We start from the raw sequence: 15,856 nt of genomic DNA on the forward strand, positions 1-15,856 counted from the left end.
ACACACAGTGGTGCCCCTTTTACACAATGCCCAAATTAGTGCCCTTTATACGCAAGGCCCACAGTACTGAGTAGAGTAGTAGTGCCCCTAATACAATGCTCACAGTAGTAGTGCCCCCTATAGTAGTGCCCACATTAGTAGTGCCCCAGTAATAATGCCCACTATATTAGTGCCCACAGTAGGAATGCCCCCTTATAGACATGCCCCTCAGTAGTAATGCCCCCATGCCTCCCTTCTGAAAAATAAAAAATACAAACAGAATACTTACCTTAGGCCCCGCTCCTGCGTCTGCTGCTGTCCGGTCCGACCACGGCTCCACCACGGATCTATGGGAGAGACGTCATGACATCCCTCCCATAGTGCTCTATGCGGGAGCCGGAGCTCTGGAGTGAGCTTCGGCTGCAGGGAGGGAGCCGGGTGCCCGCTGATAACAAATATCAGCGGACGCCCAGCAACGCGGGGGGGTCCGGCACTGGTTTGTTTTTTTTTATTATGGGATTATTATTTTTTTACCTTCTGGGGACTCAGTGGCGCCCTCTAGGGGCCGGTGCCCCAGGCGATGGCCCTGTTAGCCCACCCCTAGAACCGCCACTTCTCATAAGCAAGGGGCTGGCATGGAGACCCCTTAATTCAAGGTCCCAAGTAATTAGAACACCTAGAGGGAACACAATCAAGTTCTAAACAAATAGGGCACTGATTGGAATCAAACCCTTAGTAGCGTGAAGTAGCAATAACACTGTGCTTTTCTTTGTACTTCTTGTTGGTCACACTCCTCTATGTCACTGCTTGGCACCTGTAAGCAACAAAAATAGCTTGTTAAACCCATGCCACATTCTATCCTTTCATGTTATACAAATGTCATTGACAAGGATCACATTGATGAATAAATATACTGAATTTTATATTCAAATTATATTTAATGTGTGTTTATTAGGACTTATTAGTGTCTTCATGCTTCTTTACTATATTTCACTTTTTTTTATAAGAAATCAATAATAGAAATATTTCTCATATTCTTTTTCAACAATGATCTCTTATGATTTTTTTTTTATTATTGAACAGAAATCACCTGGATCCTAGGCTAGCCTGTAAAGAACATGAAGGTCATCTTATGCTTTGTTTTCTTTCTGTGCTTGCACCTCGGATCAGAGGGGAAATTCTACACCAAATGCGAGTTATACAGGATCTTCAAAGAAACAGGGCTGGCTGGATATCGTGGCAATAGTGCAGCTAACTGTATGTATAACATTATCTAAATTAATAATGTACAGTTCAATGTAACATGATAAGCTGTATACATGAATGGAGTAGGTAGTGTATATAACATTAACAATAGTCAATTTGAATTAGTCTTTTGGGAGTTTTACATTCTGTTCACCCCAAACTGATACATCCCTTGTGCTCCTAGGATTCTAAATTTGTCCGTTTCAGCATGGTACCAGTACTTAATATGACAGGGCAGGGAGCTCATGACGGCGCCCATTTTATTTTTGGGGTCCTAAATTTTCAATGAATTCCAGCTCCTGGCTGACCAGTTTGGGGCTGGTTGCCGTTATGGCAAATGGGACCCCACGCTGCGTGACTCCCTGACAGAGGACCTCTGTTGTAAATCTATGCCATAGCTGAAAGATGTAACTCATAAGTGGAAATAGTAGTCAATTCTGACTGGTACAAGTGGAAGCTGAAGGCTATTACTGTACTTTTATTGATTCCTAATTCCTACAACTTTTACTTAATTACCACTTAGGGTCGTATTCAATTTGGAGCAAAAAGCCGTTTTTCGTGTGGTTTTTTTTTGGCGAAAATTTCGCCTGTTTTTTTTCCTCCGTATTCAATTCCATTCCGTTTTCGCCTATGCAAAAAGTCAATGCACTGAAATACACATTACTTTTTTTCCACAGAATAGCAGGAGAAAAAAAGTGCAAAATCTATATTTTGTGGTGCAGATGTTGGCAAACCACTCAGAACCCTTGTAGACACCCCCAAAGGACAACTCACCCAAAAAAAGAAACCAAAAAAAAAAAACAGGAACACCCCAAAAATGCCTTAGAAATTTGGAGCAAAAATGAAAAAAGTAGGGGGACAACTTAAAAAACTAGCGAAATAAGCTTCTGGGGGTGCTCTAAGAAGGGGCCAAGTGTTTTTGGGATTGCAGGTGCTTGTATGACGGAGGAATTTCACTTTTTCTAAAACTTCACTTTAGAGGCATTAAAAGATGCCCCAAATTTGATGGAAATACTTATTTGCTCCAAAAACACTGCTTTATGCCATTCTTCTACACTTTTACCAAGACGCTAATAGCAAGCAATTACCACCACTTAATTACCCTAACTAGTTCAATTAGGGCTAATACTAAACTACCATAATGATTTCCGAAGTCAGCCCATCTTTTTTTGGGGTACAGAGTACTTTCCGCCTATTCTGCATTCGCCGCTTGCCGTTTTTGTCTGTTTTGTAATTGAATACGTAGAAAAGTGGGAACGCGCACAATAAGTTTTCGCATCAAAACACGCGATGTAGGTAAAAGTCGGGTAGGCGGAACTTTTTTGCGGATGCAAAACTAATTGAATATGGCCCTTAGACTCAGAAGTTATCTCCAGACTCTGGGCCTGATTCAGAGGTGGACGGAATTGCAGAGCCGCACACAATTACAGAGCCGCACCTCCTTGCTGCATCTGTGATCCCAGCGCTGCGACCGATTCGTAGCCTGGGATCACCATCGCAATCATGGGTCGCAATGGTTGCCCCTTTGGCCAGGCTGTGGTAGCTGAAGCTTATCGCAGCTTGACCGGGTCCTGGCAACTTTAGAAGCCAGGAAATCTGTGTCCTCTGACGCAGGGGCGGATCTAGACTGTTCTATTAGGGGGGGCGAGTTAATGATGAACTCAAACTCCTCCTCTTTCCTATACTGTCACCTCCCCTTTTTGGTCCCAGCTCCTCCCCTTCTCATATTTTTTTTTTTGCTGGCCACATTGTAAAAATCAATCAATATATGTTTAAGTACCCCCACTGTGACCCCCCCTCGCGGCAGCCCTCCCTCGCAGCAGCCCCCGCGACACCCCCCTCGTGGCACCCGCATGATCCCTCCCCCCTCTTTTACTTTCACTTACCTCCGGTGATGTTGTAAGAGGTGTGGGGGGGTGTACCCCAGGGTTGGAATGCTTAATGATGTACTCGGACACTTACTTCCTGACTTCCAGCCTAACACCTTCAGGCCGCTCCCGTCGACGGTCCTGGAACACAGGTCGGACACAGACAGTTGCAAATGGGGTTTCTACTCCTGGGCCTGGAAAAGAACAAGGTGCTGAGGCGAGGTGACTTCCACTGGGATCAGTGGATGGTCATCATTGGCACTTTAGGCCTCAGACTGGCTACACCTACATGCCAAGCACAAGGGTGTACCCCGAACGAAAATGCCCGACAGGGAAAAGGGAAATGGGTAACACACGACACAAACAGCACACAATACACAGTTTACGCTCACCGAAAATAATCTTGTCCCTTTGCTGGATGAGTCCTGATCTCAGCACCTGTAGATGAACACAACAGCAAGAGCCCAGCACAGGACCCGATACAATAACAGATGACTTACCAACAGCCTACCTTTAATGGGGGCCTGACTGCGGGGGAGAATGTCCTGGTCCCAGCCCGGTCTACCTTCGATGGGGGCCTAACCAAATTCCACGATGCTTCGAGGGCCTTCTGCCCTTACGTACCTGCGGCCTAGCCTGACTTACCCTCGTCCAAGGCCTAGCACCAAACTCCGAAGATCATGGCCTAACGCTGACAGCAACAACTCCTATGGCCTAGCCTGACTTGCCCTCGTCCAAGGCCTAGCACCAAGCTAAAAAGATCACGGTCTAACGCCGACAGCAACAACTCCTACGGCCTAACCTGACTTACCCTCGTCCAAGGCCTAGTGCCAAACTCCAATGACCACGGCCTAATGCCGAATTACAGTGACCATGGCCTAGTGCCGAATTACAATGCCTATGGCCTAGCGCCGAATTACCTGATGATCTAGGGAGGGATACAGGTACTTACCAGTCCTGGGGCCTTCCACTGAGCCGAGCCTGGCCCAGCCAGAACATCCGCGTGGTCTTCACCGGAGGTGGAACGCCTCCAGCCCCCTCCGGGTTTCCTGCAGTCTTCACCTGGGCAGCAGTGGCCGGGGCTAGCACTTTTGCATCGCACACTGCTGACCCAGGGCCTCCGATGCTTTCTCCATCCTCACTCCTGGTGTGCGCCAGTCTGCAGCTCTTTGCCCGGCGGCCGGCAGCTTGTGTGAGCTCTTTTTCAATGGCCGCTGCCCTGCGGGACTTCCGGCGTCTTCCTTGTGCGTCTCACTTCAGGAGCTCTTCCTCGCTCCATCCCGACCGTCGAACTTCCTGTGCCCTCCTCGCGCCAGCTAATTCAAGCCGACAACAGAGGGCAGGGCGATGATGCAGCGAGCTGTGATTGGCTTGCCGCGGTCATCCCCTCTGGCTGCCGGTCTGTGAGCTCTGATTGGTTCACAGTTGGCGCCAAATTCAAAGGGGTGCATGCTGATTGGCTGAGTCTGAATCCACCAGGATTCAAACTTGCCATCACGCACATGGAGTAGCGGCGGTAATCCACCGCTACCTCCACGCCCGCTGCGCTGGATGGGGGCAGGATCACGACCGATCCCGGCCCGCCATCCGGCCTGCTGCTGCACCCCGCCATACCTTTGGGCAGTGCTGGGATCCCTCCGGATCCCACCACGCCGTGATGCCCGGGGCCCTCTCCGACCCAAGGCACCCCCAGCCTCCAGGCGTGTAAGGTAAGGTTGCCTAGTTGCAGGGTGAGTAACCGCACCGGTACCCTCGGCCCTTCTACACTGTTCTCCCTCCGGGCTTCGGTCAGCTGCTCTCCCATCCTGCACAGTGACCCGGTCAGCTGTTTAATGCAGCAGCTGACAAGGGTCACAGTGCAGGAGCCGGGAGAATAGCTGACTGGAGGGAGGACATCACCGGAGCCCCGATCTTCGGTCCCTGGGCAGAGGTAAGTTGTTTTTTTGTTTTTTTTTAACAGTGATCAGCGTGTGGTCTGTTTAGACCACACAGCTGATCACAGGGTGTGAGGAGCCGTCTGTGATCTCTTCCTCCCGGGTGACAGCCCATCACTGACACATCACCCTGACTGCGAGACGGGAGCTCCGATCACAGCACAGCCTTTATCATCTTTCTCCTCTGAATGATGCAGAGGAGAGAGATGATAAAGGTCGGACAAACTATGCTAGGGGGGGCGATCGCTTCAATCGCCAGTGCTCCGACGCAGACCCTGGCCTCATACCACCTGGAAAGCAGGAACGCTGTCCAGGAACGCCCCCGCTCTGCACCTCAAATTCTGCAGCATGCCGATCATGCTGCACTTGGGAGGGTCTGCGGTCAAGGAGTCCTCGGCATGCGCAGACCACTCATCATCGGAGATGTATGCTAACTGTCGGGTCGCCTCTGAATCAGGCCCATAGTTCAGAACTGCTGTATTGAGCACAAACCTATTAGGGAGAGTAAAGTGAATGTGGGAAAGCCCAATCATAGGAGTAATCTCATACAATGCCTCAGGGAGGTACAGTATGATGCAGGGCCGTAGCTAGAGTAGTGCGACCTGAGCACCGCAGAGCAGGGGGCGCTGTTTGGGCCTGTCAGTTTTCCTGTTTATTATCATTCTCACTTATAGCTTCCTCTTCTTTTATCCCCAACATCTCCTGGCTGCCCCAAGAGTACTCCTATATCTTCCCTGGCCCTTCCCCATGAGGCCATGGCCTTTTTTGGATCTGTTATCTCTCTATTCAAAAAATAGAGGGGCACCAAAAAGCCTAGTTACGGCTCTGGTATAATGAATGTATGACTGTGTCTATAGCTTAACTTGCACTGCACAGTCTCAGAAAATGAGAGCAGGCAAGTGAGGCAATGCAAAGCCGCATGAAATTTGGACATATTGAGGTAGATGTACTAAGCCTTGGATAGAGATAAAATGGAGAGATAAAGTACAAACCAATCAGCTCCTAACTAAAGATAATGACTAGTGGTAAGCCATGTGCAATACTACCCACGCAGTGAGATGTGTACAGTTCTGCATAATGGCAACGAAATTACATTTTACCATGCACTTTACCCTGGAGCCACATAGGCCCAAATTACTGCCAACTCTTCATCAGCTCCAATGTTTCCCAGTGCATTGATGGACTATATGCAGAAGAATATTAGTATAGTCCATAAAATGGCTGCCAGCACTAAGAGGCAGGCAATAAGTACATGTTTAAGGTCCAGAATGCTCAAATATTCACTTTGTAATGACATTATGCACAGGGATATGCCTTGCCTACTATGAAAGTCGCTACAACACTGCAGCTGTGAACAACAACGGGCCAAGCCGAGACTATGGGATTTTTCAGATCAACAGCAAATGGTGGTGCAATGACGGGAAAACATCCAGAGCTGAAAATGCCTGTGGGATAAGCTGCCAAAGTGAGTATTAAGATATTTGGTTAATGTTAAAGCTCTTGTACAGCAACAGGTGGCTGGTTTGCCTGTAGAAACCCTTATGTACCGGTTATGCACACCCAATACCCCTAAAGTACTTGGCAATGCAAAAATGTGCTTTTATTATAAAAATACACACCGGATTACAATTCTTTTAGAAAAAAGTAACAGGGGTTTAAACACACAAAGAGCCTAATGTACAGCAGCTAAAGAAGTTTATACAGTATTTACTGTAATCTCCAGAGTTCTCCTCTACAGGGTTAAGGTGCACACACACACACAACGATTTTGTAAATGAACGATTTTAGTAAACGATTTTCGTAAATTTTTTCAAGGGAAAAATGAACCAAAATCATTTACTAAAATCGTTCATTTATTAAATGTAATGAACAATTTTTTTTTAACTACAAACGATTTTTGCATATTCCCTTAATGAAAATCATTGAGTTGGTCAGTCTGACTGAACTACAAACTACAAATGTGAATGTGCATGAACGATAATCGTTCATTGTTTTAACTTAGAAAGTGAACTATTTTTTCAACAATTGAACGATAAACGATATGGTTAACGATAATTGTTAAAAAAATCGTTGTGCGTGTATGCACCTTAAATGTTAAGCTCTAAACCCAGGCTTCTAGAGGTGGGCTGCTTGTCAATTTGTGTGCATGTGTAGGATCATGATCCCCGCATGTGCACAAGCTGGCTGCAACCAGTGATGCATCTTTGTACGCATAGCGGTGGATTAGCACCGCAACCGATGGTCGTCTCTGTACAAATCCCGTCAGCTGAGCCTTTATCATAAAGGTGCAGTTGTGCTGCGTAAAAAGACACAGGCCCTGTGTTCCATACACTAATGGGTAAGTATTTTCCATAAGAAAGGGCATGCTCACTTCTAAACTAATGCTTCAAGAAAATGTGATATACAAAAGAACAGATGACTGAACCAAACATCTGTTCCGATGTACAATACTCACAGGACCGTGTGTTTATTGATAGAAATTAGTGACTTGTCATTTTAAATAGACCTTCATATAAATATGGCAGCATGTGGTGAGCAATAATTCTTATGTCATTTAAGATGGTGAGAGAGTACAATATATTGTCCTGTACAGTATTAAACATGTTTTATTTTTGCCATAATTCTTTCTACTCTAACATATACTACATATACTTACCCCAACATATTAATTTGATTATTTAGGTCTTCTGAATGATAACATCTATGATGATATTGAATGTGCCAAAAGAGTTGTAAGGGACCCCAATGGCATTTCAGCTTGGTAAGTGACTGCTGTTATTGTTTCATTATTGTTAAAACTGATTGAGTTGTAAATAGTAATGGTGGAGGGGCAGAATTGTATATCTGTTGTATATAGTAAGTTGAGATATGCATAATTTGGATAATGTAGAACAGTGGTCGGGGAACAGGGGTAAATTACCCCACTTGGGGTAAAACTGAAATTCCTGGGGGTAATGGACGGACAGCCGGGCATGCATATGAATCATTGCACGCCTGGCTGTCCGTCCATTACCCCCAGAATGGAGGTCACTGGCGCCGGGTGCAACGGTGCACCCGCTGCTTCCGGCGTCAGTGACCTTCAGCCCGGCACCGCAGGGACGCTCTAAGCCGGACGCCCGCTGAGATGTTATTACCAGCGGGCGTCCGGCTCCTTCCCTGCAGCGCCGCGTTAGCCGGAAGCTGGAGTTCTCTTCTGAACTCCAGCTTCCGGCTCTCTCCATTCGCACTATGGGAGAGACGTCATGATGTCTCTCCCATAGTTCCGAGGAGCACCTGGGCGGACAGTACGGCGGCGGATGCAGGAGCGGGGGTTAAGGTAAGTGTTTATTTATTTTTTTTTTTTGTACAAGTGGCACTACAGGGGCATTATATGGGTGCACTACTACAGGGGCATTATATGGGGGCACTGCTACAGGGGCATAACTATGGGGGCTATACTATAAGATTTCCTTCCTTTCAAATCAAAGGGGTAACGTTGGTGTATCTAAATATATTTTGGGGTAAAAGGTAACAAAGTTCCCTGACCCCTGACGTAGAGTTATGCTGGCTATTAACTAGTACGACCAGCATAAGATGAGATTCATCTTATGATTTCCCTTGAACACCCGTGGCAGCTCCATGGCAGTCCCGAATGCACTGTGGACACATGATGTACATAGGATTGATCGTGTGCCTGCTGCAAAACTGATAATCATTCTTCAAAATGACACTTAAATGACAGCGGTCGGACGCACGATGCATCGCATGGTGAAAAACACGACACGATCAGCATATGAATACGATTGATAATATGGGCTGCACATCTGATCATACGATCCGTTTTAGGAGCTGCGGGAGCGCGCATCAGGTCATATCCTACTTTAAAAATACACGATTTCTACACTATTGATCGCACGGCGCGTCGAAAATCTGGCAATCGGCCCGAAATCGTACAGGTGTATGGCCAGCATTAGACATATTTTATCATAAAACCTTAATTTTGTCACATCTAATGTCTCTGAGCTTTGCTAGGCAGAATGGGGGGGCAGGGTACAGTTCTGCATGCATAGTCTGATTACATTATGGGAGTGTTCACGCAAAGGCAATAGCCAGACCAGAACACAGAGGCATATATTTTGTGGGTGCTCGACCCCTGGAGCAAAATATGTCCTGGTGATATGATGATGACAATGAAGAATGACAGCTGCTTCTTACTGGCTGGGTGCATCGTAGGAATCACTGAATGGGGTCTATCAATCAAAGCCTTCCAGCTCTCATCTTAACTTGCTGCTACATACTCCTTCCTCCCTGCCTACCCCATCTGTGTCACACCTGTTTGTCTGCCCCTCCCCTTTAGAATGTAAGCTCTTACGAGCAGGGCCCACTACCCTCTCGTGCTTCTCAGTTCTCTACTTTCATCTACTTCTTACTCCCCACTAGGGCACCTAACCCTTGGTTGCTTTGCTCTTTGGCTTATCTGGGTGTTATGGTCGCGGATGTAGCAATGTATATTATCCATGTCCTGTATTGTACTGTAAGTCACTGGTCAACCTATTTGTTTATGTACTTTGTAAGGCGCTGCGGAACACTTGTGGCACCATATAAATAAATTATAATAATAATAATAATTATTATTACTACTATTAATTATGACAGGTAATCATAAATGACTAATAACCAATAAACTGGCACATAATGCTAGTGCAGTTCTAGTTTTTTAGTTGTTTATGCCTAATGGTAACCTGAATTTCCAGTTGCTGTCACTGTGGCACTGACACTAAACAGTAAATAGCAATTTCCTAAAAAGACTAATGACACATTCCTTTGTACCCCATTGTAGGTTGCTGAATACAAGCTAAAGTGTTCTCTATAGTGCTAGCAATGTACTATAGAGATTAGGCTCAATGTCTTCCTGTTTTTGGAGGGTGTACAATGTAGCAAAATCTGAACCACTTGCAGCCAATCAGTCTGAGTCTTCCTTGTGGCTGATTCTTGTTGCCCTGTTTCCAGTCCAATCAAAATCGATATACAGCATTGACACAGACAGGTTAGATCCATACCACACCCACCTGCACTGTGACAGCACCTTTTTAATCTCACTGTGATTTGCCTCACCCTGGATCTTTTGGGGGCCTCTACCAGTCTTTACCACATCATGGTTGGCATGTGTGGGACCTACATCCTGCATGTGTCTGTTCAGATGAGGTGTGATCAAGAAGGATGGCACGCTGAGTGAATAGACATCATGTCCTTAAGAACAGAGGAACGTCATAATGGTAGTGTGGGCAAATCCATCTGGGGAGATGTAAGAATACACACATGGTTATACAAAATGTTACAAAGCATACACATACTGTACATCTGTAAGAGTACACATAATAATACAAAGGATGGGTAAAACGGGGTGTTTGGCAGGCTACATTTTTATTCTTAAAACCTGTCACTTTGATCTTGCCACAGTATTCAATCCTACCTCCAAGGGTGTATAATCTCTGTACTGTGGAATGCTCTGTCACTGACCCAAACCATTTCCCGCCTCCATCAGCACAGGCTCAGTGTCCTCCTGCTTTTTGCAGGTACACAAAAAATAACTAAGGGCGACATATATCAAACCTTGGAAAGAGATAAAGAGGAGAAATTGCAATAGTATACTATAAGCTTCTGACATTTTATAGAAGTGCAGCTGTTATGGGGCCCAGAGCTTAGGGGGCCCATTTTCCTTGTCAATGTTACACGTGTTATATACATTTTTCTCCATTGGGTTGTTCAAACTTTTGATATGGGGCCTTCAAATACCTAAGGTACCTCAAGTGTTTGGTTCGGATTCGGTTTTGGATTCCTTAAAATTCAATACAATCAGACAGCTAAAATCATGTAATTTAGACCTGTTTACGTGCAATCCAAAATAAAACAAGTTCTGAACTGATAGCTGATACTCGGGACCCCAAAGTGATTCCAAACTGGTATACCTAAGTTCCGGTGTGTTCATATGTCAGGAAACCGAACCGCACATCTGTAATGTAAACGCAGCCTCAGGGCCTGACTGACAGACAAACACAGTGTCGGTGTTTACACAATTGAGTGATTTTTTTGCTAATGCACATGAGCAAAAGTCTAGGAAATTAAAGTGTGCAATGGCGTACACAATTACCTATAACCTTGCTATGATTAGAGACCACGGGCGGGATGTAACAGAGATCGAGTCTGCCGGAGGTGCGGGATGCAGACTGATCTCGATCATTATTTTTAAGTTGCAATCATTTACAAGGCAAAGCCTTAGAGGCCATGGCAGTATTTGAAATTAATAGCTTGAGTAACCCCAAGGCTACTGCAAGCAGAGCCGGATTTAGACCTCATGGGGCCCTAGGCAAGATACTGGTTTGGGGCCCCCCTCCCTCAAACAATCCATAGCACTATATTTTTGTTCCTGATTCATGCCCCTTACATTATTTATTATTTTTCCTCCATATAAACAACCTTTTAACGCTTTAAGCATTACAGACATTGCAAATATTAAAAAGGCCTATAATAATCAGTGTAAATATAATACAAAATAATTTATTTCAACTTTTAATGCCCAATATCATAGAGTGTGCAATCATTGTATGTAAAATAGCCACTTTTAGAGAGCCCTGGCCTACAGCTATCATATTCAGTCTGCTTTTTCCAAATAGTAGTGATAAAAAACACCAAGGATTCACATTTGTATTTATCATAGATATAGGCCATGCTAGACTATAAGCAGCCAATCAGATTCTACTTAACATTTATCTAGCACCTTCTAGAAGATAATAGCTACAATCTGATTGGTTGCTATGGGCAACATCTCCACCATCGAAAAACTTGCACTTTAGGAACTATACCCCTTAGATTCATAGCTCATCAGAGCCAGGCTTCATGAGAACTGATCATTTACTTAGTTAGGGTTCACAGCCCTCTTACATTTACAATTTAGCATCTGCGCTCGATTGCACGCCTTCCCATTATTAAACCCCTCAGTCACAGACTTTTCCCCTTCACTGATTGCAACATGTCCCCTACCCTCTAATTCCCATTACTACAACCTCAGTCACTGACTGGATTATATATACTGTCCCCTCTTCACTGATTGTACTAGTCCTCCATCCCCCTAGTTACTATTATTATACTGTACCCCTCACTCACTTATTATATTACTGTCCCACCAATACTGTTTGCACCATATCCATATCCCTCTACTTTTTCATTTAACAAATTATTCCACAGAAGACAAGTAAATAAATACGAGAAGTCAAGACATATTTTTTTCCTGAGGCAGACAAGAAAACACACACACATTGGGCCTGATTCAGTAAGGATCTCTATTGCGATCGCAGCTTTGTAATTGCACGCAGGTCTGCTGCGAGAATATGCTAATGATTGCTATTGCAATGCAGTCACACTGCCAGCATAGAGACGCCCACTACCTTCTACTACCGCTGTCTCGCACCCATAATACCATGTAATCCTTCACAAACATCGGTAACATTGAGTACCATCGGCCCCTCACGCAGAATTACAGCAGCCCTGACCTTACTCAGAAATTGCTAACTTTGTTGCACACAGTGGAAGTCCAAGCTTTGTATGTTATCGCAGTGGCTAATTTATGCATGCCCCTGTACCGGCGTTCAAACGCACACATTGTCCGCCAAAGGAAAAAAAAAATGAAACATACATTAACTCATTGACCCCACAGGGAAAAAAAACAAAACAATCATTACTTCTTTGTCCCCTCCATCCTTCCCAGGAAACTGAGTGATCTCACCTCATAGAGCTGCAAGAAAAGTTGCAGGAGGAGCTCTGTAGTGACGCATAGGATCAGTAACCAGTCATCTGGTCCCTCACTTGCCTTCAGCCTCAGTAATTAGTCACTGGCTGCATCTGCACTGTGTTTATGGGCTGGACAGCATGTGTGACCCATTACGTTACGCCACTGCCTTTGGGTCACACACAGCCTGCATCTCAGCTACACAGAAGAGCCCAGGGCTTGCCGGGCCAGTAGTGATCACTTTATATATCACTGTGGGTTTGTGTGTGTGTCTCACTTATTGTAGCAGGCTGCGGTCAATAATAATAACATAGTCTATGGGTGTAACAACAAGTATTAAAGTATGGGTGCCCCCCCACCACATATAGGTGCAGAACCCCATCTCCTATACAGTATTTACTAGCAGCCAGGTATTCAGCGCCATTCAGCTGCCCCCTCCGCTATATAGTAGCAGCCCCACCTCCTATACAGTTTTTAATAGAAGCCTCCAGCACCTTAGTGCTCGTCCTCCTATCACTTCTGGGCTGGTCCTGGCTCCTCATTCCATGCATGTGACATCATATGCTTGTGCACAGGGCCAGATTAACAGTGGGGCGGATGGAGCTACAGCTCCAGGCCTCCACATAAATATAGGCCCATCCTCAGCATGATGATGACCAGCTGCCTAGCTGGCCACACAGTCACCCATAAATAAGGATTAAAATAGTGTTTCTATTTTTCTCACAAAATTGTACGTTTTCTTTTTTTATGTACGTGCAGTCAGGATAGGCAGGGGAGGCTCTCTCATACTCCCTCCCCTGTCTTACTCCCGGTCATGCTCCAGAGCTTTGATATAAAAACTGTGTTTTTATATATGTGTGCCTCCCCAGCCATTGATCTCACCCAAAGCCGTAACTAGACTTTTTGGTGCCCTGTGCCAGAAAAAGCATTGGCGCCCCCCTCATTTTTCAAAGGGACATAATGCACCCAAAAAAGGGCCATGGCTTCATGGAGAAGGGCCAGGGAAGAGATAGGAGAGGCCAGGAGATGCTGGGGATGAAATAAGAGGAAGCTACAAGTGAGAATGATAATAAACAGAAATTTGACAGGTCCAAACAGCGTCCCCTGACCTGTGCGATGGCACCGGCCGCACTACCCTAGCTACCGCCCTGATCTCACCGCACGTCACTGGTATTTAGTTAGACAGTGGGCTAATAGTGTACGGGGTGTACACACTCACTTAGCTCTGGTCACACCCACACAGCACTGGTTACAGTTCCTTCCTTTGTCAGTATAGGCCCTTGAACATTTTCAGCCCCAGGGACATGTGTCCCTTAATCCGACCCTGCTAGTGTATCATGACATCATATACACAACAGAGCAGAAGGGACTAGAGTGCGCCCCTGGAGCCGGCACCTGGCAGGCTGTCAGCAAAGCCATCAGACAGCTGCTGGAGTCTTCAGCCAGCAAGCATGGCACACTCTCTGACATTTTCGGTGGAGGTCATGATCCTCCAGAAATGCCCTGCATACATACCTGGCCACGGCCACCTGGCCCTAGGCATGTGCCTTTGTTGCTTAGCAGGAAATCCAGCAAGCGTCGATGGTGCTTCCGATGGTGCAGTGTTTATGATCACCATAGCAGTTGCACAATCCACTGAGCCTGAAAGTGGACATCTAAGTGCTTGTAATCTCTGCAGCATGCTGGTGCACAAGGGTAAGGCTTCAGTTAGCATTTGCATATTTCCGCAACCACTGTTGAGACAGAGGTTGTATTAGCAAATGCATTAGCGTCCGTCTGTAAAACCAAATGGTTTACGTACATTTCTGATGGCGGAGCACCTGGGCAGGACCCGTTCTGAGCATGTGCAGAACGAGTCCTAAATTATTGCATGCAAAGCCCCAAAGGAGCAGGGAAGGGTGGCGCTGCCCCGCGTTCCCGGAAATGGGGGCATGTCAATCTTGTTTCTTGGGAGTGCTGAGGCCAGGTTCTGCATCGGAGTATGCAGATTTCCTGGCCTCCCAAGCGGACAGGAGGTAGCCAGTCTGAGTAAGCTTCAGCTTACTCTGATGCAGTGGCGTATCTATAATGAGTGCAGTGTGTGTGGGGCACACGGGCCCCCTGGGTCCAGGGGGGCCCTGCACCGCACACACTGCATCCATATTATTTTAGACTTACCTGTCCGTGGTTCCACGTCGGGTGTCTGCGTTGCTGAAAACACCAGAAAATGGCCGCCACGGCCATTTTCCGGCGTTCTGCGCATGCGCAGTAGACTCCGAGCACACTCTAGTGCTTGGAGTCTACTAAGGCTCCGGTGGCTGGCTAGCCGCGTCAGTCGGCTACCGGACACCGGGGAGAGAGGAGAAGGCCCCTCACAGGGAGTGCACACAGGCCCTCTCCTCTCTTAAGACGCCCCTGCTCTGATGGGCGATATTGGAAACATCATGAGCGACAGAATGGGTCCTGCACATGCACAGGTACTCAGGAATCTGCGTTCATCAGTGCACACTTATGTGCACTGCTGAATCAAGCCCTGAGCTCTTATGCCTGAAATACCCAGATATTATCTGCCAATAGTGACATTAATGTTTAATAATTGCATGTTCTTCTAACTGACAGGGTTGCCTGGAAGAATCACTGCAAGGGGAGGAATTTGAATGAATTTACAGCAGGATGCTAAAATATACAGGGAAGTGTAGCTGTTTCTCAATGCACCTTATTGGCCTTTAAAAAATTGTATGGAATATTGAAGTTTGGCTACAGTAACTATTCAACTCAAAATCAACCATTGTATGAAGAATAAAAAATAAACATGTTATAGCACCATGTGTGGTCTTTCTTCATGCAAATTAGAGATTTTTTTTTTTAGTAGTAATATAAATTTCTTCCAACTGGACTTAGAACTTAATGTTGTGACAAATGATGCAATCAAGTGTCATCCTCACAGTTTGTCAGTTTCTAGGAGTCCAAGCACTCCATGAAATTGTATTTTAAAGACATGCATGGCTTCCCTATGGATTTCCACCACCTTTTTGGTTTTCTGTATTCCATTTTTACCTTTCCTCTGAGTGGAGCTTGTTAAGGCT

At 45.9% G+C, this 15,856-nt stretch overlaps 1 protein-coding gene across 1 annotated transcript; it reads left to right on the forward strand.

Moving 5' to 3' along the window:
- Positions 1-1,097: 1,097 nt before the first annotated feature.
- LOC148478918 (lysozyme C-1-like) lies at positions 1,098-15,450 on the forward strand. Its single transcript, XM_088455143.1, has 4 exons — positions 1,098-1,236; positions 6,333-6,491; positions 7,709-7,787; positions 15,390-15,450. Exons 1-4 carry the CDS (start codon positions 1,098-1,100, stop codon positions 15,448-15,450), a joined length of 438 nt encoding a protein of 145 aa, XP_088311269.1.
- Positions 15,451-15,856: the final 406 nt, after the last annotated feature.

This window comes from Taudactylus pleione, unplaced genomic scaffold (genome assembly GCF_031769625.1).
Source record: "Taudactylus pleione unplaced genomic scaffold, aTauple2 ptg000644l, whole genome shotgun sequence".
Classification (NCBI taxonomy): domain Eukaryota; kingdom Metazoa; phylum Chordata; class Amphibia; order Anura; family Myobatrachidae; genus Taudactylus; species Taudactylus pleione.

What these genes read in the sequence shown, in the direction of transcription:
- LOC148478918 (XM_088455143.1), top strand. Translation starts at nt 1,098, where the DNA reads ATGAAGGTCATCTTATGCTTTGTTTTCTTTCTGTGCTTGCACCTCGGA. An exon ending in TGGCAATAGTGCAGCTAACT is followed by an intron (nt 1,237 to 6,332) that starts GTATGTATAACA and finishes CATTATGCACAG; the next exon opens with GGATATGCCTTGCCTACTAT. An exon ending in CTGTGGGATAAGCTGCCAAA is followed by an intron (nt 6,492 to 7,708) that starts GTGAGTATTAAG and finishes TTGATTATTTAG; the next exon opens with GTCTTCTGAATGATAACATC.